Below are 27,507 nucleotides of genomic sequence, written 5' to 3' on the forward strand. Positions count from 1 at the left end.
AGGAAAGAGTTTTGTGGCTCCCGGTGTTTTCTTTTCTGTGGGAAACGGGTCTAAATGGCTGTGTGTTTAAGGTTGCCGACCCTTGACCTAAACCACCCCAAGGTCAGCTTTTCAATTCTGAATTTATAATAACCTTCTAATCCAAAGAATATTTCACACACTGCCGGGCTTCTGAAATAAGCTTTATTAGGAACCAGGATGCAGAATTCAGTCCTTCTTGGCTGCCGCTTTCCTCATTGCAGCCAGGACATTGCTGAGTTCTTCACGCTTCCTCTTGGCACGAATGTGAGTCCCTACCTGTGAGGAGAAAGGGAAAACTGTGTTAGCATCTAATAAGAGCTAGAAACTTGGCTGGAAAGACGGATGTATGCGATGGAAAACACAAGAGTAGGCCGATTAGAAGAGAAAAAAGAAATCTTGGCCATTATTGTCAGGGATCCAGCCCTCTTCCCCCCTTCTTCCAGGATAAGGAAAACAAAAGGCCAGGCCTTAAGCGACGCTAGGCCAGACTGGAACATGGCTGGTGATCCCCAGTGCCAGACGACTTAATTATCCTGGCTTGTTTTGGACGGCCTCCCGACCTCTTTTACAACAGCTGTTAGAGCTTAGTTATTTTTGGATGGAGGAAAGACGCTCTTGAATCGAGCTCAACTCCCCGTGACGTAAATGGGCACATCCATGCAGTTTTCTTGAGAGCAGCACAAGCAAGTTGACAATGTCCAATGTTCTAGGATTCTTTGCCCAACAGCCCTCCTGGCAGTTTTTAGAGGTCGGTCATCCAAGGGACAATCTGGCTTGATGCTGCTTCACTTTATAAGGACTGAGCCCGGCCAGGCTAATCTTCAGAGCCAGGGTGGTGCAGTGGTTAAGAGAGCAATGCTGAAGGCTACTTCAGCCTAACTGCTAGCTGTAGTTCTGTAGCTGCTAGCTGACTCTGTAAACCGTTTAGAGAGGGCTGTAAAAGCACTATGAAGTGGTATATAAGTCTAAGTGCTAGTGCTATTAACTATGAAGGGGGAAATGGGCTCCTTTGTGAACTTGAACTGGGTGGTGTGACCTCTTCTTCCTGGTGCTTTATTCGCTCTGGCAATGAATGAAAGAGGGCAGGAATACTTCCACACAGCACAAAAGAAACACCTTCCTTCCTCTATCTATCTATCTATCTATCTATCTATCTATCTATCTATCTATCTATCTATCTATCTATCTATCTATCTACCTACCTACCTACCTACCTCTCCCTACCTACCTACATCTTTCTATCTACATCTCTTTCTCTCTCATCTTCCTACCTACCTACCTACCTATCTACATCTATCTATCTATCATCTATCTATCTATCTCTCTATCTACATCTCTCTCTCTATCTACATCTCTCTCTCATCTAACTACATCTTTCTATCTATCTATCTATCTATCTATCTATCTATCTATCTACATCTCTCTCTATCTAATTAATTTTATTTAATTAGATTTATGAGCTGGCCAACTCGTTACGGACTCTGGGAACCTCTGATGGTTCTGCCTTCAATGGACAACCTGAAAGACACCCAGAGACCCACCACCTGCTCCGCACGACACTCACCCTTTTCTTTATGAACTTCAGAGCTCTCTTGTCTTTGGACACTTTGAGCAACTCCATGGCTCTTCTCTCATATGGCGCAAAACCGCACACTTCTCGGATCATGTCCCGTACAAATTTGGTGTGTTTGGTGAGCCGCTGTTGGGAAGGAAGAAACAACAACAGTGCAACAGTTTGCATCAGGAGGCGGCATTGGTTATTGGAAAGAAAAGTTCCCACTTAGGGGCCTTCTACTTTAAGTGCGCATAGACATAGAAGCATGTCTTTAACGCCTTCCCTAAGGTGATGCCATCCAGATGTACAACTTTCAGAATCCCAAAGTAGCATCAGGATAGGAAGATTACAATAATGAGCAAAATAGAACCAATGAGGTTACCATATTTTTTGGAGTATAAGACACATCTCTCCCCCTCTAAAAAAGGGTGAAAATTTGGGTGCGCCTTATACACTGAATGTCTGAACGCCCAGCAGGGCGCTCTTCCTTCCCAAGGAACACTCCGTGGGAAAATGAGACACCTGGCACATGGTGAACCAGGCCGGGACCCCAGCTGGGCAGGAAGGTGCATCTCTTGAGCCCTGCCTCACCTGTCCCAGGTGTCCAGGCCTTGGTGCCCTGGGCGCCTTTCAGCGCCTCTGCTGCCCCCGACCCCTCCTTCAGCAGAGTTTGTCAGCCTCTGCCTTCTCCAGGCCCTGCTTCCATGGAAATGGTGGGAGGGGGGAGGATACTGGAATTTTGGGAGGGGGCAAGATGTGCTGGAGGACCCTGCTAGAAGTTTGAAAAGTGATAGGGGGGATAGTACCACCATTCTGTGCATCCTGGACCTTTTATCCCCGATTCAAGGTCAACAGCCATTGCATTCCAGATGTGGATAACTTAACGGATGATGCACCCACCTGACACTTCAGGGGCATGGGGATTGGGTGGATGGCCCAGGGGGGCTACTGGGAAGGATTAAGGATCTTTGTAATATGCATTCTGCGGGCCTTTTCTCTCAGACTTTGCTTTGCTTTTGATGCATTCACTTATCTAGTAAAAGTGCTCTTCGAAGTTCAAATGGACTCTGAGTTTTACTTTCCTAGATCCTGAAGGAAAGCAGATCCGACACTGTCCCCAGCCTGAGCCCTTGCCCCACCCGCCTGCTTCTTCCCTCGCCAGCCCAGCATTGAGATGACGTGGGGTGGGGCTGGAGAGACGCTCCTTCCCACCATATCAGGCTCCCTCACCATCCAGTCCCTTGCTTGCTCTGCTCCAGAGTCAGAGCCAAACCAAACCGGGCAGAGAGCAAGCGTGGTGCCTGGGAAGAAGAGACCCCTCTGGAAAAGTGCATCACTCAGGCTTTGGCTGCCATCCCTTGGGGCAGTTGGATCCTGAGCAGAGCGAGCAAGGGGCTGGGTGGCTCCTGCACACGTTTGGCGCACGCCTTTCTGTGCCCCGGCTGCCACTCACCAGCAACGCAGGGCCTTCTCGCCTGCCCTGCACGGCCCAGTGCTCTCTGACTCGGTGTGAAGGGCTGTGCAATTGGGCAGCTCGCATAACCGTGCAACTCAGCAAGGTGAGGGGGGAATTGCACGCTTTGGGAGGGATGCCAAGAGCTAGATTTGGCTTCCTGGGAATCCGAGTCACCCATGAGGACTTGAAACTTGAGCCGGGCATCTCACCAGCCAGACCAGCTGGCCAAGAAGGTGAGCAGCTGAAAATACCCTGGAGGGGCGGGCGAAGGCAGGAGGGGGTGAGAAAGGGATGCAACACACAGGAAGCTCCCAGTGGTTCCTCTCATCGCCTGCAGCTTGAATCTGCTGCCATGAGCTCGTGGAGGAACCGCAGGGCATGGCTAACTTTGCCCTTCCTGAGTGCCGGATTCTGCTGTTGCCATTGCCCCTGGCCGGCCCGGCTTGACCCCAGTTGGTTTCATGCTCATGCGAGTTAGTACGAGTGTGGCTCTCCAGGAGCTCAGCAACAACGCCAAAAAGTTCTCCGGTCGGCCAGCAAGAAGAAAGCTGCTTTGTGCTTTCCCTCTGCTGCCCTTCCTGGCTGAAAAGCCATGACCGGTGGGCCGCAGAAACAGGGTCACCCTCTTGACTGAGGGGCCTTGGCACGTCCTTTGTGAAGCCCCTCCCCCCCAAGCTTCAGAGAGAAACCTTTCTCTTGCATGCTGGCCACCCCAGCTCAGCACACCAGTAGGAGTGGGGTGCTCGGCTGCAACATGGGGAAGGCCAGTCGAAGGCAAGAAGGCATTATTTGAATTGTCAGGAGTGCTTGTGTAAATTTTGCGTTTCTTCAGACAGATAGCGTAGCTGCAGCAATGTTTAGAAATGGTGTCTAAGTGATGTACGTTACAAACACCGTGTCGTCATTGAATTTCTCACTGCGGTGAAAGAAACTGTTGGGAACATTCGCTAACGTTTGTGTAGTTTATGGAGAATCTGCAGTCGACAGAAGTACGGTCAGTCGCTGGGCACAGAGGGTGAGGCCATTAGAAGAACAGAACAGAGGGCGAGGCATTACAACAAGGAGTGGTACCGAAAGGACATACACCCCCTTGTATCTCGCTGGGGGAAGTCCATAGAACAGGACGGAGATTACGTGGAAAAAATAGGGAGTGTAGAAGAAACATCATCCCTTCTTCTGTGTAAGTTTCACTGTGTTCAATAAATAATTGTTGAAGAAAAAAAAATGTGGTGCATTACTTTCTGGGCGACCCTCGTACTTTCCCCACCTGTTCCAAAATCCAAACTTACCCCACGGCGTCGACAGTGTCGTGGTTTTGACACATTCTTGGTCACTTTGTGGCCTTTATTCAGGCCAACGGCCATTGGGTATCGGATCGCCATGGCTAGAAAAGAGCAGGAAGCAGTTATGATTATTCTTTTGTTCCACCAGTCGTCCAAAGAGATGAGAGACAGCGTGTTCTACTCCTGCCAAATAACTAACCGATACCATTTCCTGCACTACCTCTCAGGATTCTTTTTGTGGGAAAAACTGCTTTGGGTTACTTATGAGCTGTGGTGGTGCAGTGGTTACTTCTGCTGACTGCCTGCAATTTGGCAGTTCAACTCTTACCAGGTCCAAGGTTGCTTCATCCTTCCATCCTTCCAAAGTTGGTAAAATAAGGACCCAGATTGTTGGGGGTCAAAAGGCTGACTCTGTAAACTGCCTAGAGAAGTCTGTAAAGCACTGTGGTATATACGTCTAAGTTCTATAGCTATAAAGTAATAAAGGCAGGATAAAAATTGAATACATCAAAATCCCTCTCTGCTTCCAATTAATTTTTTTACAAGGAATGTGCAGCATTTCAGATTTGAAGGCCATGTCCCTTGGAATGTAAACTGTCTGCAGCTCCATATATGAAACTTCAACTGCCATATTATGGACTTCAACTCCCAGAATTCCTCAGCCAACAAAGAGGAATTCTGGGAGTGGGAGTCCACGAGCCTTAAAAGTTGCTAAGGTTGGAGAGCCCTGCTCTGAAAGACCTGTTTGCTTTCAAAGCCCAGCAGAGTCCTTTCTAATCACCAATGAATTTATTTTCCCCCATTTATTAGTCTTTCAATAACATTATAGAAAGATCCACAGTTCTATTTCAACCACACCCCAACAAAAGAGCTACATCAGATAACAGATGAACAAGAGTTGGAAGGGACCTACAGGTCATCTAGTCCAACCCCCTTGAGACTCTACATCTGCCTCTACCTAGGATCGAACTCACAACCTCCAGATTGTGAGACAAGAGCTCCACCTTCTAGGCCCACAATGGTCAAATCTGACTTCTAACCTCATTAATTAAATACACTGATACTTATAAAATGTTGGATTCATTTCATTCAACATTGTTTTCCTGGCATCAATATTGAAATAAGACAGTCGACTTCCCAACACAATAAATGATGAAGAGAACTCAGATTATATTACAAGATATGGGATGAGTGATACAATTGGTTTAGATAATAGATTTATTTGCTGCAGAGTGACAGAAAGAAAAAGAGAGAGAGAGAAGATGAAAAAGGAAGGAATAGAAAGAGAAAAGACAGAAGGAAAGGGAAATGGGATGGACGGATAGATGGATGGGGAGATATGAGAAATAAATGTCTCGAGAAATTAAAAAAAGATAATAGATTTATTCTTGGAAGATACATAATAGAGTTGTAAGAAAAGGTACCACCTGTAGGTGATTGTTCATTTTTAAATGACTAGTTCTAAGACTATTTTTAAACTAATCATTCTATTAATTGGCTTAGAAATGTTTTATATTGTATCTTATCGAAATGTTGTGAGCCGCCCCAAGTCCACGGAGAGGAGCGGCATATAAGTCCAATAAATAAATAATAAATAAGATTAAATTAGAATAGAAAGATAGAATAAAATAGTGGAATAGAATAGAATTCTTTATTGGCCAAGTGTGATTGCACACACAAGGAATTTGTCTTTGATGCACATGCTCTCAGTGTACATAAAAGATACATCTTTCAAGAATCATGAGGATGGATGACAGGAAATTTAGTATTGTACAATAGGAATACTTGGGGGGGGGGTAATGTGGAAATATGTAGATATGTATACACTACATGTAAATATGATATATTTTGTTTATTATAAATAGCAAAGAGGGACAAATGAATAAGAATGTCAATGAAATTGTCCATAAATCAAATTTGTTTTATAACTGTTTGGAAAGAAAAATATAGAAAGAAGAGGATGTATAAATGTATATACTGATGTCAACTTAAACAACAAACATAGGATTTTATACGTTTGATTGTAAAGGGTACGTATATGTACCAATAGATAAAAGAAATAAAAACCGTAAAGAAAGTACAGTTTAAATAAACGACACATAAATGAAAATTTCACATTAAGACAATTCAACGTAGAATTGTCAAAAAGATTGTTATGTATACTTGTAAATGTGTTGTTTTGTATTGTCTACATGTTTGTTTTTATTTTAATGTTTATACTTAATAAAAAATATTTTTTTAAAAAATAGAAATTGTCCATAAATCAGAATGTAACCATTTTTTTTAAAGAAATGTAAAACGTTTCATAAAAATTATTTTAAAAATAGTACATAAATAAAAGAATTGATTTAATTTAATTTAATTTGGCTTCTATGGCGCCCAACCCCAGTGGGACTTATAATAAAGGCAATAGTCACTGGTAGAAAAATCCGCCCTGGCCAATTAACTACTTTTCCAGAAAATGAAGAAGTTTGGCTGCTTCGAGCGGGCGGATGGATGCCGATTTTAAAAGTTTAATGGTCACAATAACCGAACTCCAAAACACTCACCTCCGCAGCTTCCCTCACGAAGACGGTGCCGGAAAAGGAAGAGTGGGAGCTGCGCGCGCAATAGGACCCGCTTCCGCTGCAAATCATCCAGGATCACAGAGGAGGAGGGCCAGAGGGGCTCCTGGGCTCAAAAGGGGGAAATGGCGGCGTGCTGATTGCTTTCTCTCCATCCCTGGGTCGGGCGAAAAAAACCATGAAGACGGTGACCGCGGAGGCTGGTCTGGCTCCAATGCCGGTGCCCCGTGCAGAACTGAAGCTGGTCCGACTGCTGAGCCGGTGCGAGGCGATGGCGGCCGATAAACGAAATCCGGACGAATGGCGGTTGGAGAAGGTCCGGAGGGTCCTTGGGGGAAATGACAGGCGGAGGCGGCGCGGTTTTTCCATGAATTGCAGGCAGACGTTTGTGCAGGGTGTATTTCTCTCTCTCTCTCTCTCTCTCTCTCTCTCTCTGCATGGTAGCACTGAGTGGTCCGCTTTGCACTATTTAACTGAATTGCGACTTCTGCCATTTGCTCTTTAAGTAAGAGACCGTTGCATGGGAACATTGCATCGTTCTATGGCAGACCGTTTGCATTTGTAATGTTCGGTACTCCGTGGCAGAGTTTTTGGAACATCGTCAGAAGCGATTACGTGGACGTCCCGTGTTTGCCTTTGGCTGAATCTTTGGAGCAGTTTGCCACCGTCTGTCTGTCTGTCTGTCTTTCTTTCTTTCTTTCTTTCTTTCTTCTCTCTCTCTCTCTCCCTTCCTTCCTCTCTCCTTTCCTTCCTTCCCTCATTCCTCTCTCTCCCCTCCATCCCTCTCTTCCTTTCTCTCTCTCTCTCTCTCTTTCCTGCCTGCCTGCCTTCCTCTCCCTCCTTTCTTTCTAAAAAAAGTTCCTTTCTTAACTTCCTAATCCAATTGCAGCTGTGGAATATCCTGGTTTCCCATATATAAAATACCTGCTCCATCTGATATTGCTGGCTTCTTGAAAATTAGGCTTGCTTAACTAAGTGCACCTGCCTGCTGTTCTGTTGGAAGCTGCTGTTAGTTTTAGCCACTAGGTTTTCAAACTTGACAACTTTTAATACTTGTGGACTTCAACTTCCAGATTTCCCCAGCCACCTTTACTTTTTAGCCCAGCTTGCAGTTAACTGCACTCACCTATTGAGTTAATGCATGATTTCCATTGTATAAATTACAATTTGATCTGATTCACATAATATACCATAAACCTTGTTTAACAAACCACAGTGCTTGCACACTAAGCTCAAACAAATATTATTTTGGTTTAAATTAGAACTAGATTAGTAGAAATCCTGATATAGAGTCTAATGTTTCAGCTTTGGCCACTGTGATACAGAAAAGATGTTAAGTCTCTAGAAGGAATGCAGCCAAGCTATAAAGATGATTAGAAGGAGGGACTGCGCAGAGTAGGACAAACTAACACAAGAATTAAAAAACAAAGATGAATCATGTTACTATGAAGTGTGGAAAGATTTTTATATTTGGGTGGACAAGAGAAAAGATAATAGCTGTAAATAAATTATCTTTCTAGAGTTAATTATATTGATAAATCCAGGATATATGATAATAATTTAAGAAACTGCATGATTTTGGTTACATATAAAACCGTAGAACAACCGCTGATGTTACAGGCCATAAAATATTAGAAAGAAGGAACTGTTTTTCAGATAACAGTTCGGGGAGGGGGGAGATAGGTTTATGTTGTGTTGTGATGTTTTGCTTTGTACTCTTAGATACATTATTTTTCAACAAGAAAAGATAGATATCTTATTTTATACTGTCTTTTTAATGTTTATACAATAAAAAATTATTTTTTTTAAAAAATAGGGGAAACTAAAACATTTGCGTTGTTGCGGGAACTATGTCTAGTCTAAGAAGAGGAGGAATAGGGGTGACATGAAAGTAGTCTTCCAATATCTGATGGACTGCTGCAAAGAAGTGGGGGTCCAAAGTAACTGAGGGCAAAACAAGAACAGAATTAGAATAGAATAGAATTTTATTGGCTAAATGTGATTAGACACACAAGCAATTTGTCTTGGTGCCCATACAATACTATCAGTGTACATAAAAGAAAACATAAGTTTGTCAAGAATCATAAGGAGGAGGAGTAACGAATGATAACTTACCAAGGAGAGATCCAACCTAGAATTAAGGATAAATTTCCTGACAGTGAAAACAATCAGTGGAATGTCTTGCTTCCAAAAGTTGTGGGTGCTACATCACTGGAGGTCTTTAAGAAGAGATTGGACATCCATTTGTCCAGAATGGTATAGGATCTCCTGCTTGAGCAGGGGGTTGGATTAGTTCCTTTCAATGCTGTTATTCTGTCTATTTATTTATGCAATAAATTATAGTTAAACCTGAGTTCACATAAAATGCTGAGCCAAGGAACTACAATATGTTATAGGAATATATCAGTATTTAAGATACGATAAATAGATGCACGTGATTAAATGTGAGCCGAGGTGGCACAGTTTCTAGAGTGCAGTACTGCAGGCCACTAAAGCTGACTGCTACCGTAGATCTGCAGGCCAGCAGTTCAAATCTCATCACTGGCTCAAGGTTGACTCAGCCTCCCATCCTTCCGAGGTGGGTAAAATGAGGACCCAGTTTGTGGGGGCAATATGCTGGCTCTGTTAAAAAGAGCTATTGCTAACATGTTGTAAGCCGCCCAGAGTCTAAGGAGAAGGGCGGCATGAAAAAAATTGAATAAATAAATAAACCATCATCTAACAAGCTACCCAGGAAAAACAGTGACTTTTTAAACTGAGCTTTACTTTTCCTAAAGTTTTCCTAAGTGGGACAAGAAGTGAGGGGGGCACAGCAGGTGACCCTTGCACCTGCTTGGGTCTAGGGAGGAGAGAAATCGAATAAATAAATAAACAAATAAATAAATTAGTGGCAAGTGCATTGAGCAAATAATCTGAAATAATGGATATCAAATAATGAATATTCATGTACATCATGCAGTACAATTGCATAAATGTTATTAAATGTTAATAACTGTTTGCCCCCTTAATACTATCATACTGTACTTGTCCCACTGCTGCCATTCTGTTTGATGCTCATGTTTTATTTGAATCTCAGAGGTGTTTAGTACAAAAGGATTATTTCCCAGAGAGAAAAGGATAGCAAATTACAGAGGATTTCTGCATCTTTTAAAGAAATGTAATTTTAATATAATATGCTCATACTTATAAAGTGCATTTATTTTCTCAGCCGATTCAATAGAATTTATTACTCTCACTATAAAATTTTGCTCTTTTGGTATGCGTTTCTTTCCTTTGCTTTCCGATCTGGGAATATTCATGAGTGCTCAAGAATGTTCACGAGATAGATGAACATCGATAAAATGGTATTGATTGTGCATGCTGTATGATGGTTAGACTGCCTATTTCCACTGGGTGTCTCCCTCAGCCCAACAAACTACTGATAACAGGCCTGTTATTTTGCGATGGAGGAGATGGGAGGAAATGAGCCTTTTACACTATCAAGTTGCCACGTCATGGAGTCCATTGAGGCGCAAGTCTTGGCCTTGAATTAGCAACCTCCATTCAGATACCTGCTGTGAAATTTTAGGATAGCCAGTGCCAAGAGACTTACTCTTATTTAAATCCACCTTGGGAAATGTAAATGTAAATGTGCCAATGTATTGCGATATCATTTAGGAAAGCTAGAGGTATAACAAGCAGGAAGAGGGAGATTGTGATCCCGCTATATAGAGCGCTGGTGAGACCACATTTGGAATATTGTGTTCAGTTCTGGACAGCTCACCAACAAAAAGATATTGACAAAATTGAATGGGTCCAAAGACGGGCTACAAGAATGGTGGAAGGTCTTAAGCATAAAACTTATCAGGAAAGATTTCATGAGCTCAATTTGTATAGTCCGGAGGCCAGAAGGGAAAGTGGGGACATGATCAAAACATTTAAATATGTTAAAGGGTTAAATAAGGTTCAGGAGGGAAGTGTTTTTAATAGGAAAGTGGACACATGAACAAGGGGACACAATCTGAGGTTAGTTGGGGGAAAGATCAAAAGCAACATGAGAAAATATTATTTTACTGAAAGAGTATTTATTTATTTATTTATTTATTTATTGGATTTGTATGCCGCCCCTCTCCATAGACTCGGGGCGGCTAACAACAGTAATAAAAACAGCGTATAATAATACAATATTAAAACAGTTAAAAATCCTTATTGTAAAACCCAACATACATACAGACATACCATGCATAAAATTGTAAAGGCCTAGGGGGAAAGAGTATCTCAGTTCCCCCATGCCTGGCGGCAGAGGTGGGTTTTAAGAAGCTTATGAAAAGCAAGGAGGGTGGGGACAATTCTAATCTCTGGGGGGAGTTGGTTCCAGAGGGCCGGGGCAGTCACAGAGAAGGCTCTTCCCCTGGGTCCCGCCAAGCGACAGGACCTGGAGCAGACCCACTCTGTGGGACCTAACTGGTCGCTGGGATTCATGCAGCAGAAGGCGGTCCCTGAGATAATCTGGTCCGGTGCCATGAAGGGCTTTATAGGTCATAGTAGTAGATGCTTGGAACAAACTTCCAGCAGACGTGGTTGGTAAATTAAGATATTCCTTCCCCCTAGGCCATTACAAGTTATGCATGGTATGTTTGTGTGTATGTTTGGTTTTATAATGAGGGTTTTTAGTTGGTTTTTTAATTGGATTGTTACATGCTGTTTTTTATCATTGTTGTTAGCCGCCACGAGTCTGCGGAGAGGGGCAGCATAGAAATCCAATAAATAAATAAAATCCTCAGTGACTGAATTTAAACATGCCTGGGATAAACATATATCCATCCTAAGATAAAATACAGAAAATAGTATAAGGGCAGACTAGATGGACCAGGAGGTCTTTTTCTGCCGTCAATCTTCTATGTTTCTATGAAAGCCTTTTCAGCTTTTTTTCCATTTGAGAAAGGTCTGAACATGGCTCATGTAAAATCGATTGCAGATAATTTCTGCCCCGCAGTCTGAAGACAGTCTGAAAATAGAAGGAGGAAAAACAACCAGATTGTTTTATGCCTCAAATTGTCAAGGCATAATTTTAATACTGACTGCTTGGAATGGAATGATCAGCTGACCATCGTTTGTTTCCCTACGACTAAAGGAAGAAATTTTCCTTCATTTCTTTTTATTTATTTGTTTGTTGTATCAATTTTTTAATTTACTTATTTATTGATTAGATTTGTATGCCGCCCCTCTCCGAGGACTCGGAGCGGCTCACAACAAGCAATGTTGTACAAATCAATATTAAAACAGTTTTTAAAACCCTTATTAAAAAACAATCATACAACCCGAGCAAACCATACATAAAATAAAACAGCTAAGGGCATATCAATTTCCCCCTGCCTGGTGACATAGATGGGTTTTCAGGAATTTATGAAAGGCAAGGAGGGTGGGGGCAATCCTAATCTCTGGGGGGAGCTGATTCCAGAGGGCCGGGGCCGCCACAGAGAAGGCTCTTCCCATGGGCCCTGCCAGACGGCATTGGTTTGTCTACGGGACCTGGAGAAGGCCAACTCTATGGGACCTAATCGGTTGCTGGGATTCATGCGGCAGAAGGCGGTTCCGGAGGTATTCTGGTCTGATGCCATGTAGGGCTTTATAGGTCATAACCAACAATTTAAATTGTGACTGGAAACTGATCGGCAGCCAATGCAGGCTGCGGAGTGTTGACGAAACATGAGCATATCTGGGAAAGCCCATGATTGCTCTCGCAGCCGCATTCTGCATGATCTGAAGTTTCCAAACACTTTTCAAAGGTAGCCACATGTAGAGAGTGTTGCAGTAATCGAATGTCGAGGTGATGAGGGCATGAGCGACTGTGAGCAGTGACTCCCGGTCCAAATAGGGCTGCAACTGGTGCATCAGGCGAACCTGGGTAAACGCCCTCCTTTGAAACCGCCCATCCTCTACAGAGGAGTAGTATACAAGTAAAATATTAAAACATAAACAGGGTATATAAAATGTAAAAGTCAAATGAAGCAAAGATTAAAATTCAGCATTAAAACTTAATCAAAAGGCAACAGGAGGGCATTCAAAGCAGTCTGCACTGGTTGCCGATCGGTTTCCGGTCACCATTCAAAGTGTTGATTATGACCTATAAAGCCCTTCATGGCATCGGACCAGAATATCTCCGGGACCGCCTTCTGCCGCACGAATCCCAGCGACCAGTTAGGTCCCACAGAGTTGGCCTTCTCCGGGTCCCGTCGACTAAACAATGTCGTTTGGCGGGACCCAGGGGAAGAGCCTTCTCTGTGGCGGCCCTGACCCTATGGAACCAACTCCCCCCAGATATCAGAGTTGTCCCCACCCTCCTTGCCTTTCGTAAGCTCTTAAAAACCCACCTCTGTCGTCAGGCATGGGGGAATTGAAATATTCCCTTCCCCTAGGCTTATAAAATTTATGTATGGTATGACTGTATGTATGACTGATCTCTTAAATTGGGGTTTTTAGATTTTTTAATATTAGATTTGTTTACGTTGTCTTTTTATTGTTGTTAGCCGCCCCGAGTCTGCGGAGAGTGGCAGCATACAAATCTAATTAAGAAAGAAAGAAAGAAAGAAAGATAGAAAGAAGGAAAGAAAGAAAGAAAAAAAGAAGGAAAGAAAGAAAGAAAGAAAGGAGTGAGCCACACGACTATGTGTTCCTCTGCATCTTAATCAAGGCTGCAGACTGATGTTTTCATCCATGTCACATTCAGGAAAGAGAATGTCCCACATGGCGGTGGCAACAGTAGAGAAGACTCTCTTCCTAGATCAGAGTTCCCCAACCTTTCTGGCTTTGCGCACTAATGTTTCTGTGTGTGTGTGTGTGTGAACTATGTGTACACTCACTCACCGGCCACTTCTGCATCCTGGTTCCGAAAGGCTCTCAAGGCTTGGTAGTGGGTGGTGGCCTGGGGGTTGGAAATCTTTGTTCCGAGACCTCACATGTTGGAATTCTCTGGCTGAGGGTGTGCACAGCATTGTTTGCCTGCCTGGCTAGATGGGGACAGTCTAAGGTTCGACTACTGCAATGCTCTCTACATGGGGCTAACTTTGAAGAGTGTTCAGAGATTGCAAATACTGTAGTGCAAAATGAAGCCACACGAGCTATTGTGAGTCTTCCAAGCTCTGCCCACATTTCAACATCACTCCGCGAGCTGTATTGGTTGCCGATTGGTCTCTGGACACAATTCAAAGTGTTGGTTTTGACCTCTAAAGTCCTACAGGTTCTGATTGTGACTCTACTGAACGCTTTTGGCCGAGGTGGTAGGTGCTTTTTTGGGAACAACAGCCATTTAATTTGCCAAAGGAATTACTGTATCTAAGGAAAAATACCTGGTGCCAACTGACGCATAAGATTCATTTGTCTGAATAAAGAAAATACGACCCCAATAAAATTAGATAGACTATGATATTTTCAATGTGAGAAAGGGGAAAGATCAAAAGCAACGTGAGAAAATATTATTTCACTGAAAGAGTAGTAGATCCTTGGAACAAACTTCCAGCAGACGTGGTTGGCAAATCCACAGTAACTGAATTTAAACATGCCTGGGATAAACATATATCCATCCTAAGATAAAATACAGGAAATAGTATAAGGGCAAACTGGATGGACCATGAGGTCTTTTTCTGCCGTCAATCTTCTATGTTTCTATGTTTCTACATGGCTTAGAACCAGATTACTACAGGACGCTCTTCTGCCTCATGTATCCCAGCAGCCAGTTAGGTCCCACAGGGTCGGCCTTCTCCAGGTCCCGTTGGCCAGGCAATGCTGTCTGGCAGGGCCAAGGGGAAGAGCCTTCTCTTTGGTAGCCCTGTCCCTTTGGAACGATCTCCCTCCAGAGATACGTACTGCCCCGTCCCTCCTGGCCTTTTGCAAAGTCTTGAACACTCATCTTTGCCGGCGGGCATGAGAGCCGTGAGTGTTGAGAGCCAGCTCCAGCCAATGTTATAAGTGGCTTGACCAGTTGGATAAATGTGGATGATTGTGTTTAGAATGAATTGGGGTTTTAGAATTTTTAAGTTTTTTAATATTTTAATATTAGATTTCTTATACACTTTGCACTGTATTCATAATGTTGTACGTACGCCACCCTGAGTTGGTTGAGAAGGACGGGATAGAAGTCTAAATAAATAAATAAAGTAAGTAAGTAATGGGGCAAAGACGGTTCCATAGGTTAACCTGGTCCCATGTCATGTAGGACTTTAAAGTTTTTTCCCGAACGCCATCACTCTACTAAACAAATAATTCCCTCAACACTGTCAGACTTTCTACTAAATCTGCACTTCTATTCTACTAGTTTTTCTCATCATTCCTTTAACCCATTTCCTCCCATGTTGACTGTATGACTGTAACTTGTTGCGTATATCCTAAGATTTTTATTAATATTGCTTCTTCATTGCTTATTTGACCCCTATGACAATCATTAAGTGTTGTACCACATGATTCTTGACAAATGTATATTTTATTTTATGTACGTTGAGAGCATATGCACCAAGACAAATTCCTTGTGTGTCCAATCACACTTGGCCAATAAAATTCTATTCTGTTCTATTCAAGTGAAGTAGATTAATGAGTAAATGAAACTTTTAAGTTCAGTTTTGCTTTGTTTCTTGGGCATTCTGGGCCATATTGTTTCCTGTTATTAATATTTAATAAATTATATTTAATATTTAATTAATAAATCCCTTCAAATATTGATTTTTATTTCTGAACGTGGCCTATAACATACTTGTGTACAGTATTTCCACAGCCTGTTAATTTAGTTCACTTGTCACTGACACAGACTCGGGTTTCATGGTTCAGAGTTTTTGCAGCCAGCTCAGAAACTAAACATGATTATGAAGTCATTGGTTAACTGAGAGCCAGATCAGATGGTAGCAGTCAAAACATAGTGTCATAATTGTGAGGCTAATAAAGAATCCACTCTTGTTATTATGTCACTTCACATTCTGATGTAGAGAAGGAATTTGATGTGAAATGTAGGATTGGTTATTAGCAAACTATGCTTAGTTCATGGGAATAAGTTTTGATCATACTTCCCTGGGATGTAGTTTCTAGACAATTACATTTTAAAAAACCCTCCCTTTTTTTAAACAGATTGACGTTCTTAAACTGGGAGAATCTTACAGCAATTTAAAAATAAACACATGGTATTAATAGTGTAAACGTTTGACTGACAGTCTCAAAATGGGTGAGCAGTGTGGTCAGGCAGTAGGAAAAGCAAGTAGGATGCTTGGCTGCATAGCTAGAGGCATAACAAGCAGGAAGAGGGAGATTGTGATCCCCTTATATAGAGCGCTGGTGAGGCCACATTTGGAAGACTGTGTTCAGTTCTGGAGACCTCACCTACAAAAAGATATTGACAAAATTGAACGGGTCCAAAGACGGGCTACAAGAATGGTGGAAGGTCTTAAGCATAAAACGTATCAGGAAAGACTTAATGAACTCAATCTGTATAGTCTGGAGGACAGAAGGAAAACGGGGGGACATGATCAAAACATTTAAATATGTTAAAGGGTTAAATAAGGTTCAGGAGGGAAGTGTTTTTAATAGGAAAGTGAACACAAGAACAAGGGGACACAATCTGAAGTTAGTTGGGGGAAAGATCAAAAGCAACATGAGGAAATATGATTTTACTGAAAGAGTAGTAGATCCTTGGAACAAACTTCCAGCAGACGTGGTTGGTAAATCCACAGTAACTGAATTTAAACATGCCTGGGATAAACATATATCCATTGTAAGATAAAATACAGGAAATAGTATAAGGGCAGACTAGATGGACCATGAGCTCTTTTTCTGCCATCAGTCTTCTATGTTTCTATGTTTCTGAATCACAATACAGTAAATTTCACTTTTCACTGATTATTTGTGTATTTGTTAGTTAATACAACTTTAAGGTGGCACAAGACCTAGTTATTTTTACTGTGGCATGCTAACAGAACTATATCTCCAGAAATCCTATGAATATTTACTCAGAAACAACTGCTGAATGCATTTGGAGTTAGTGTGTATGTTGGCATTGCAGCCTTAGTTTTTCTAACTTGTAGAACATAGTCGGAAGCTCAGATGATTTTTTTAAAACAAAGGTGACATACATTATGGATTCTTCGCAGATGAAACATGCTGATTGCTGTTAATTTTGACAGAACGTTCAGAGGCAATTTTAGTTTCAAAAACTGGAATTAAAGGGAAGTAGCTATCAGTCTGGTACAAGCTTGTCTGATTTCATTATGGAATAGCCACCGAGTGCTACTTCTTGACAATCTGTGGGCTTCTCTCGTGATCGCAGTCTGGATCTCAATTAAGATGAGCTTTAAGACTTTGACTCACATCACCTAAAGTGGTTTGATATCCCACCGCTAGAATTTGGTGGCAAGTCTTCTTTCTATGAAGAAAGAAATACCAATTTCTGGCCATAGAAGACTCAAAAAACATCATAGTGTTATCAACATTGCCAGCAGCCTGCTGTATTGTTTGGAGTTTGAAATACAAATCCCAATAATAATAATAATAATAATAATAATAATAATAATAATAATAATAATAATTTATTAGATTTGTATGCCGCCCCTCTCCGAAGACTCGGGGCGGCTCACAACAAACGATAAAACAATATATATATAGGCACAAATCTAATATTAAGAAAAAAAACTAAAAACCCTATCATAATTAAAAACGAAACAGCACATACATACCAAACATAAATTATAATAAGCCTGGGGGAAAGGTGTCTCAAATCCCCCATGTCTGGCGGTATAAGTGGGTCTTAAGTAGTTTACGGAAGACAAGGAGGGTGGGAGCAATTCTAATCTCCAGGGGGAGTTGATTCCAGAGGGCCGGGGCCGCCACAGAGAAGGCTCTTCCCCTGGGGCCCGCCAGACGACATTGTTTAGTCGATGGGACCCGGAGAAGGCCAACTCTGTGGGACCTTATCGGCCGCTGGGATTCGTGCGGTAGCAGGCGGTTCCGGAGGTATTCTGGTCCAATGCCATGTAGGGATTTAAAGGTTATGACCAACACTTTGAATTGTGAACCAACACTTTGAATTGCTGGAAACATTGCAGAAACATTGCACACTTAGAATACTGCATTCAATTTTGGTCGCCACAATGTAAAAAGGATGTTGAGTCTCTAGACCAGTGTTTCCCAACCTTGGACTTCAACTCCCAGAATTCCCCAGCCAGCAAATGCTGGCTGGGGAATTCTGGGAGTTGAAGTCCAGATACCTTCAAGTGGCCTAGTTTGGGAAACACTGCTCTAGAAAGAGTGCAGAAAAGAGCAACAAAGAGGATTAGGGGACTGGAGGCTAAAACAAATGAAGAACGGTTGCAGGAGCTGGGTATGTCTGGTTTAATGTAAAGAAGGACTAAGGGAGACATGATAGCAGTGTTCCAATATCTCAGGAGTCGTCACAAGGAAGAATGAGTCAATCTATTCTCCAGAGCACCTGAGGGTAGGACAAGAAGCAGTGGGTGGAAACTAATCAAGGAAAGAAGCAACTTAGAACTAAGGAGACATTTCCTGACAGAACAATTAATCAGTGGGACATCTTGCCTCCAGAAGTTGTGAATGCTCCAACACTGGAAGTTTTTAAGAAGATGTTGGGCAACCTTTGAAGAGTGTTCGGAAACTTCAGATCGTGCAGAATGCAGCTGCGAGAGCAATCATGGGCTTCCCTAGATATGCCCATGTTACACCAACACTCCGCAGTCTGCATTGGTTGCCGATCAGTTTCCGGTCACAATTCAAAGTGTTGGTTATGACCTATAAAGCCCTTCATGGCATCGGACCAGAATATCTCCGGGACCGCCTTCTGCCGCACAAATCACAGCAACCGGTTATGTCCCACAGAGTTGGCCTTCTCCGGGTCCCGTCGACTAAACAATGTCGTTTGGCGGGACCCAGGGGAAGAGCCTTCTCTGTGGTGGCCCCGACCCTCTGGAACCAGCTCCCCCCGGAGATTAGAATTGCCCCCCCCTACTTGTTGCCTTTTGTAAACTCCTTAAAACCCACCTCTGCCATCAGGCATGGGGGAATTGAGACACACACACACACACACGGGCCTATACAGTTTATGCATGGTATGTTTGTGTGTATGTTTGCTTTTAATAATTGGGTTTTTAGTGTTTTTAAATTATTAGATTTGTCGTACATTGTTTTATTGTTTCTGTGAGCCGCCCCGAGTCTACGGAGAGGGGCGACATACAAATCAAACAAACAAACAAACAAACAAATAAATAAATAAATAAATTTGGGAGTTGGACTATTTGGTCTAGTACAGTGATGTACATCGGTGCCACAGGTGGCACACGGAACCTTATCTGCTGGCGCACGAGCCATTGCCCTAGCTCAACTCCAACATGCAGGTGGGTGCTGGCCAGTTGATTTTTTGCCCACACAGAGGCTCTGGGAGGGCATTTTTGGCTTCGAGAGACCTTCCTGGGGGATGGGGGCGGGCGTTTTTACCCTCCCCCAGCTCCTGGGATGCCTTTGTAGCCTGGGGAGGGCGAAACATGACCTACTGGGTCCACCAGAAGTTGAGAAACAGACCATTTCCATCCTTCGGAGGGACTCCAGGGGCCGTGGGAAGCTGTTTTCGCCCTCCCCAGGCATTGAATTATGGGTGTGGGCACTTGCTCATGTGCCACAGCATGTGCACAACTCTTCTGGCACTCGATGAAAAAAAGGTTCACCATTACTGGACTAGAAGCCCTCCAAGGTCCCTTCCAACTCTGTTGTTGTTGTTGTTGTTGTTATTATTATTATTATTATTATGTCAATACAACATAGCTAACGAGATCACTATGCTGGATTTCGTATTTCATCACCAGTCAGGCGCTTCCCAAGCACCTAGGACTGCGTGATGTAGCGGCGAATTATGTTTGCCGATCCCAGTAAAGCGGCCTTTTGTAATTGACAGATGGAAATTTTGTCAGTTCTGATGGTTTTCAAATGTCCGCTGAAAGTGGGACCACTGGGACCACTTTCACTGGCTTATGCCAGAGTTGTTGCAGCTCGATTTTTAGATCTTCGTATTTCACTAATTTCTCTAGCTGCTTCTCCTCAATATTATTATTGTTATTGTTATTATTATTATTATTGTTATTATTGTTATTATTATCTATAGCAGTGTTTCCCAACCTTTTTGGAGCCGCGCCACATTTTTCATATTTTCAAAATCCTGGGGAACATTGAGGGGGGTGGGGCTAAAAAAAGTTTGGACAAAAAAATCTCTCTTCCTCCCTTTCGCTCTATTTCTCTCTCCCTCCCTCTTTCTCTCCCTTCCTTTCTCCATCCCTCTTTCTTTCTCCCTTCCTTCCTCTCTGTCTCCTCCTTCCTCTCTCATCTCTCTTTCCTTCCTCTCCCTCCCTTTCTCTCTTTCCTTTCTCTCCCTTTCTGTCTATCCTTTCTATCTCTCACCCCTTCTCCCTCTTTCATTCCCTTTCTCTCCCTCCCTTTCTCTCTCATTCCTTTCTCTCCCGCTTTCCTTTCTATATCTCTTTCTTTTTCTCCCTCTTTCATATCTTCTTTCTCTCCCCCCTTCCTCCCTCTTTCCTTTCTCCCCCTCCCTTTCTCTTCCTTTTTCTCTATCCTTTCTACCTCTTACTCTTTCTTTCTCTCCCTCCTTCATTCAATTTTCTCTCCCTCCCTTTCTCTCTCTTTCCTTTCTCTCCCTCCCTTGTTCTCCCCTGGGGCTGCCTGTGCCTGCCCTGCACCACCCAACACGGACGGACAGCCCCCGGTCGTCGGTTCGTCGCCCGCCCCGCCCCCCCACAGAGGGAGATCAGGCTGGCGAGGGCGGTAGATCTGCGTCCCCAGCCACTGGAGGAAAATCGGGCTGGCGGGGGCGGCGAATCCACCTCCCCAGCCGGGTGGAGGGAGATCAGGCTGGCGAGGACGGTGGATCCGCGTCCCCAGCCACCGGAGGGAAATCAGACTGGCGGGGGCAGCGAATCCACCTCCCCAGCCGGGTGGAGGGAGATTGGGCTGGCGAGGGCGGTGGATCCACGTCCCCAGCCGCGCGGAGGGAAATCGGGCAGGCAGGCGGGTGGCCGCGGCTCTCTGCGTGCCCCTGGAAAAGGGTGCGCAGGGGGGCATTTTGGGCTGCTGGTGGCGCAGGCGTGCGCAGCCTACAGGGAACGGTGCCCGGGGCCGCTGCAGCCGGCAGCCTCCTGTTTCCGCTGCCATTGCCCTCCCGCCGGGCCCCAAAGGACAATTGTTGCCACCCCCGCCAGGAAAGCTCCAGCTGGGCGGGGTGCTGCTGGTGGCTCCGCCCTGGAGCTCTTGCTCGCGGCTGCCATCCCCCAGCAACTGCCCGGGGCCGCTGCAGCCGGCAGCCTCCTGTTCCTGCTGCCATTGCCCTCCCACCGGGCCCGAAAGGACACTTGTTGCCGCCTCCACTGGGAAGCTCCAGCTGGGCGCAAAGAATAAAGCTCAGCTTCCGGTCTCAGAAGCTGAGCTTCGCGGCACACCTGATGATGTCTCGCGGCACACCAGTGTGCCGCGGCACACCGGTTGAAAAACACTGATCTATAGTCTTCAGAGAGGGGCGGCATACAAGTATTATTATTATTATTATTATTATTAGCATTATTATTATTATTATTAAAAATATGTTTATTGAATATATACATTAAAACAGGGTGCAAAAAAGCAAAAGGGGTATATATAATGTACATTCTAACAATCATAATTAACTTATCTAAAGAAGATAAGGGGGGAAGAAGGGTGAGGAAGAAAGAAGGAAAGGGAGGGGTGGGGTTATTATTATTATTATTTATTATTATTATTTATTATTATTATTTATTATTATTATTATTAATAATAATAATAATAATTATTATTATTATTATTATTATTATATTCACCAAGAAACAGAAATAGACAGCAAATGGTCTATGCTGGATTTTGTATCATAATATCACAAGTCGGACACTTCCCAAGCGCTAAGGACTGTGTGATGTATTTTTGGTATGATGCGCACCAATGTATGATGCACGCATCTATTGTGCGCCATTGGCCTCCTCTATGAAGTCTTAAAATAGGCCTAGTCCCAACTACAAAAGGATTCTTTGCTGGAGATTCAGCATCATAATTCACCAATGCTACAGAGCAGCACACTGGCTCTACCAGCCTTGGGGAAGGGTTGCTCCTTTGTTCTCATGTACTCTTTCCAGAAGCACATTTTCAGTTTCACAAAGAAGCTCCCAGACAAGGATCTCGCTATGAACAGCCCACCTCTTGTCTCACAGATATTATTCCTTTTTTTCTCTCCACTCCTCTGAGAAAACCTCACCGGCTCCAGTGTGGCAATTGGCTTGATGCCCCATAGCTCACTTTTGTTGTGGTTGTTTTTCTTGTTTGGGGGAGACATGTGGATTCCTGTTCCCTTCTTAAGGATGAGGGTGGAGGGCTGGAGGAAAAAGGCGGGGTTGCTATTACAATTGGAAGGACATGCTTTCATTTATCCTGTTCCCCCTTATCTGCCTTGCCAAATTCAGGCATATCAAGTTCTGGAAAAATAATTAGGGTTGACATTTCCTCAGTCATTTAGGAGTAAGAGGCTTTGCCTCCTCCCTCAAGTTTCTCCTGTAAAAAGCATCCTTTTAAACCACTAGTATAAGTGGCCCCCAAACTTGGCAACTTTGAGACTTGTGGACTTCAACTCCCAGAATTCTCCAGCAAGCAAAGCTGGCTAGAGAATTCTGGGAGTTGAAGTCCACAAGTCTCAAAGTTGCCATGTTTGAAGATCTCTGCACTAGTAGTTGCCCACTTAAGGCTGCATTTTGTTCTATTCTTGCTACAGTCCTGGGAGTTAGAAACATAGAAGACTGACTGCATAAAAAGACCTCATGGTCCATCTAGTCTGCCCTTATACTATTTCCTGTATTTTTATCTTAGGATGGATATATGTTTATCCCAGGCATGTTTAAATTCAGTTACTGTGGATTTACCAACCACGTCTGCTGGAAGTTTATTCCAAGGATAGAAACATAGAAACATAGAAGTCTGACGGCAGAAAAAGACCTACTGGTCCATCTAGTCTGCCCTTATACTATTTTCTGTATTTTATCTTAGGATGGATATATGTTTATCCCAGGCGTGTTTAAATTCAGTTACTGTGGATTTATCTACCACGTCTGCTGGAAGTTTGTTCCAAGGATCTACTACTCTTTGAGTAAAATAATATTTTCTCATGTTGCTTTTGATCTTTCCCCCAACTACCTTCAGATTGTGTCCCCTTGTTCTTGTGTTCACTTTCCTATTAAAAACACTTCCCTCCTGAACCTTATTTAACCCTTTCACATATTTAAATGTTTCGATCATGTCCCCCCTTTTCCTTCTGTCCTCCAGTCTATACAGATTGAGTTCATGAAGTCTTTCCTGATATGTTTTATGCTTAAGACCTGCCATCATTGTTGTAGCCCATCTTTGGACCCGTTCAATTTTGTCAATATCTTTTTGTAGGTGAGGTCTCCAGAACTGAACATAGTATTCCAAATGTGGTCTCACCAGCGCTCTATATAACGGGATCACAATCTCCCTCTTCCTGCTTGTTATACCTCTAGCTATGCAGCCAAGCATCCTACTTGCTTCTCCGTACTGAAGGAGCGGGTCCAGCAGTCACATGGGTTGCTCATGTCCAATCCGGTGGAACTGAGCCTAGTGTTAAAAAAGCTTGCTGGATCCGCCCCTTCCCCAGAATTCGCTCAGTTCGCATATCCTGCGGTTGTATTGTGATAGCTCGTTCAACATTCTAACACCTTCCCTTCGATCTTTCCTTCAAAAGTAGTAAGAATTGTTTATCCTTATTTGTTTACTTGCACTAATAGCGCCAGCCGTTTGTGGCTCGGCTTTTTTCCTTGGGAGAAGTTGCGGTTTCGTTTTCCCCCGGCTGTTTTGCCGTTTACGATCCCCGCTGCCGCTTGTGGATTCCTTTAATCCTTTGGCCTGGAGGTCTTGGTGCAAGTATTGCTTCATTGATTCATTATAGTATTATTGTTAAAGGGCTTAAGAAATACCTCCTGCGGAGTGAGACGCTTGTTTCTAGTCTCCTGGACTTAGTCGATCGCTTCCCCTTTAAGAATTCTATTACGGAGCGATTTTTCGGCGCGAAGGCCTTCGCGCCCTTTTTAAATTTAGGCCTCTCGTGTTGGCCTTCTGCCAGCCGCGTAGGCCTCAGTCCACCGCTTGGATCCCGGAGTGGGCTTTGGGACGCTCAGGCTTAATTCTCCACCGGCTAAGCCTCCAACCAGAGTGCCTTGGTTACTTTAATTAAAGTTTAGGGAGGCTGGCCACGCTGTATTTGGGGACACGAACTCTGGGTTTGCCCAGATTGCCCTCAAGTCTCAGCAGCTCCGAGGCCTCGGAGCAGGATCCATTCCTCTTGGGAAGTCTTTGAAATTCTTCTCCCTAATTATTCAGTTATTTGGCTCAGCCTTGTCTTCTGTTAATTGTCAGACTATGGCTACTTTTCCCAAGAGAGGCACCACTCAAGGTCCCAGAGAGGCCAGGCCTACAGGCGATGAGATTACCAGTATCCCCCAGGCCTCGACCTCCTCTTCTTCAGGGGCCCGCCCCTCGACCAAGGTCACCAGGGCTGAGAAGAGAAGGGACCTAGCCCTACAAAGAATCCATGACAAATCAGCAAAGCGTTTGAAAGTACAGGCCCAAGTACTCAGTAGTCAAGACCCCCCAGAGGCTTCTAATCTGCCTCCTTCTGGGGTCCCTGTGTTATCTCTGGATGAGCCAAACCTAGACAGACCCCAACCTAACCTATGGGGAATAGGTCCAGAGGAACCAGATATTATTGAAGATTCCCCCCAGCCAGGATCCTCCCAGGCCTTCAGGGATTCTTCTGCCATTCCTGCTGATATTTCTAGTTTACCTCCTGAATTCCAATCTATTTTTTCTGTGTTATCCAAGGCCATTGATGCTAAATTCTCTACCATCAATGCGCTTCCCTTACCTCCTCCACCTCCTCGTCCCTCCCGCCCCTTGGGTTCTTCCCCAGCGGTTAGAGCTCCTATTCAGGATGAATCAGATTCCTCTCAGGACGAATATGAGGATATGGAGGAGGATGAGGATCCTTTTCAAGGCCTCTCAGATGATGAGGAATCCCAAATAAAGGTTCCTCCTCCAATTACTATTTTTCCTTCTCAATTGTTCAAATCTCTTCTCCTCAAAGCTAGAATTTCTACGGGATTGGCGGCCCAGGAGAAACAGGCCTCCACATCCACTGATCCCCCGGAGGAGAATTTACCTTACTTCACAGAGGAACAGGAGGATAACGAGGTAATTCCTATGCCTAAATTGTTTAAAGATGCCTTACTTAAGCAGTGGGATTTCCCAGCCTCTGGGCTTAATCCCTCAACCAAGGACAAAAAATTGTACAAACTCTCCTCTTCCTATGAAGAGCTCCTATCCTTTCCTAAACCGGATGAACCTGTCAAGATCCTTCACTCGGCGGCTGCTGTGCCAGGCGAAGCAGAGGAAGTCCTCCGCCCAGAGGACAAGCGGATTGAACAAATGCTCAAAAGAGGATTCACCGCAGATTCCTGGGCCATTAAAAGTTCTGCAGCGGCTTCCTTTTTCTCCAGAGCCATGCTTCTGTGGCTTCGCCAACTTCAACAGCATATTCCTCCCGATGACTTGAGAGGTCAACAAGACTTCAACAAGGTCTTTGCAGCTGCTCAGTACGTGGCTGATGCCACTTTACAATCTACTAGATTTTCTGCTAAGTCTATTGCAGCTTCTACAACGGCAAGAAGACTCCTATGGCTTCGCCCTTGGCAAGCAGGAGTACGCCAGAAGTGGCAGTTATCTCTGGGACCCTTAAAGCGCGACCTTCTTTTCGGGGATCTTCTGGATCCACTCCTCACGGAAACCACGGACAAGAAGAAAGTATTGGGTCCAACCACCAAAAAGGCTACCAAAACGCAGTCCTTTCGTCGCCCAGGGCGTCAGCAAGATCAAGCGGCTTCCTATCAGAGATCTCCAGGTCAGTATTCCCCCCGCTTTCGTTCCCAAGGTAGGAACTCCAGGGGCAGAGGTTTTCGCTTCCAAAGGGGAGCGTCCTCTAACAGGGCTTCAAAAAAACCTAGATGGTAGTTTTCCCTCGATTCCCATAGGTGGTCGCCTAGCCCATTTCGCCTCTAATTGGCGTCTCACCTCCAAGGACCCCTGGGTCATTGACACTGTTCAAACAGGCCTTCTTTTAGAATTTATTTCCCCCCCCCCCGAAACGTTTTATTTCCTGCCCTTCTCCCAGGTCCTCCTCAGATTGTAACCGTATGGAGGAGGCCATTTCCCACTTATTGTCCATCAGAGCCATTCAACCGGTTCCCCCCGGTCAGAAGGGTCTAGGTTTTTATTCCATCCTATTTATGGTTCCAAAATCCTCCGGAGGTTGGAGAGCTATTTTGGATTTAAAGAAGCTGAACCTATTCATCAAATATAGGAAGTTTAAGATGCACTCCTTATCATCCATTTTGGCCGCCATCCACCCGGGAGATTTCATGGTCTCTTTAGACCTCACTGAGGCCTACCTCCACATTCCTATAGCCAAATGCCACAGAAAATTTTTACGTTTCTCCTTTCAGGGCAGGCATTTCCAGTATAGGGCGATGCCATTTGGCCTTTCCTCGGCCCCTCGGGTCTTTACAAAGCTCTTGGGGTCCCTGGCGGCCTATATCCGGGCGTCTCCCATTCACATTTTATGTTATCTTGATGATATTTTGATTCATGGGAACTCCCTAGAGAAAGTGAAAACAGACCTTTCTGTCACCATGTCAGTTCTTCAGGACCATGGATTTTCCATCAACTTTGACAAAAGTCATCTCCAACCTTCCACATCCATCTTACACCTGGGATCCATTATTAATTCAGAATCCTCCCAGGTCTTTCTCTCTCCTGAGAGAAAATTCAGTATAGGGGAGTTAATTTCTTGCATTTTATCTCAACCTTCAGTATCCATAGTAACCCTGTCTTCCCTTTTGGGGAAGATGGTGTCATGCATAGGCATCATTCCCTGGGCTCGCCTTCATGCTAGGGAACTACAGTGGCTCCTATTACCCTTTCAGAGATCGGGGCACAGCAACTCAAGTCGTCGCATTGTCATCCCACCAATTGTTCGCAGATCCTTCAAGTGGTGGAAGTCTCCGGCCATGGACAAAGGATCCCCGTTCAGGTGCCCGGATCAATTTGTCATCACCACAGATGCCAGTCTATCGGGATGGGGCGCCCACGCCCAGGGGATGATAGCCCAGGGCACGTGGTCCCCGGAGGAAGCTTCCAAGCCAATCAATTGGCTAGAGTTAAGAGCCGTTTCCCTGGCTCTGAAGCATTTCTCTCCTCGCATTCCCAACCGGCACGTTCTCATTCTCACCGACAACATTGCCACAAAAAGCCATATCTGCAGACGGGGGCACGAGATCCAAGGCCCTCATGAGGGAGGCCCTCAAGTTAGGCCTTTGGGCGGAAAAACATCTTCGGTCGCTCCTAGCCGACCACATCTCGGGGAGCCTCAACGTCCAGGCGGATTGGCTATCTCGAGCAACGATAGACCCAGGAGAGTGGAACCTCCATCAAGACCTGTTCCATCAAATCAGCCTCAGATTCGGCCTACCAGTT

At 44.3% G+C, this 27,507-nt stretch overlaps 2 protein-coding genes across 2 annotated transcripts in view; one reads left to right on the top strand and one right to left on the bottom strand.

Moving 5' to 3' along the window:
• Positions 1 to 169: 169 nt before the first annotated feature.
• RPL36 (ribosomal protein L36) lies at positions 170 to 6,970 on the bottom strand. The gene is made up of 4 exons (XM_070747964.1): positions 6,865 to 6,970; positions 4,322 to 4,416; positions 1,586 to 1,720; positions 170 to 297 (listed from the first exon to the last, which is right to left on the bottom strand). The coding sequence occupies exons 2-4, from the start codon at positions 4,412 to 4,414 to the stop codon at positions 208 to 210; spliced, it is 318 nt and encodes a 105-aa protein (XP_070604065.1). The 5' UTR covers positions 4,415 to 4,416; positions 6,865 to 6,970; the 3' UTR covers positions 170 to 207.
• Positions 6,888 to 27,507, top strand: part of USE1 (unconventional SNARE in the ER 1) — a 41,803-nt gene continuing 21,183 nt past the window's right edge. The window contains exon 1 of the mRNA XM_070747951.1: positions 6,888 to 7,195. Coding sequence (XP_070604052.1) covers positions 7,058 to 7,195 — 138 coding nt within the window. The 5' untranslated portion in view covers positions 6,888 to 7,057. The remainder of the gene's footprint in view (positions 7,196 to 27,507) is intronic.

This window comes from Erythrolamprus reginae, chromosome 1 (genome assembly GCF_031021105.1).
Source record: "Erythrolamprus reginae isolate rEryReg1 chromosome 1, rEryReg1.hap1, whole genome shotgun sequence".
In the NCBI taxonomy this organism is placed as follows: domain Eukaryota; kingdom Metazoa; phylum Chordata; class Lepidosauria; order Squamata; family Dipsadidae; genus Erythrolamprus; species Erythrolamprus reginae.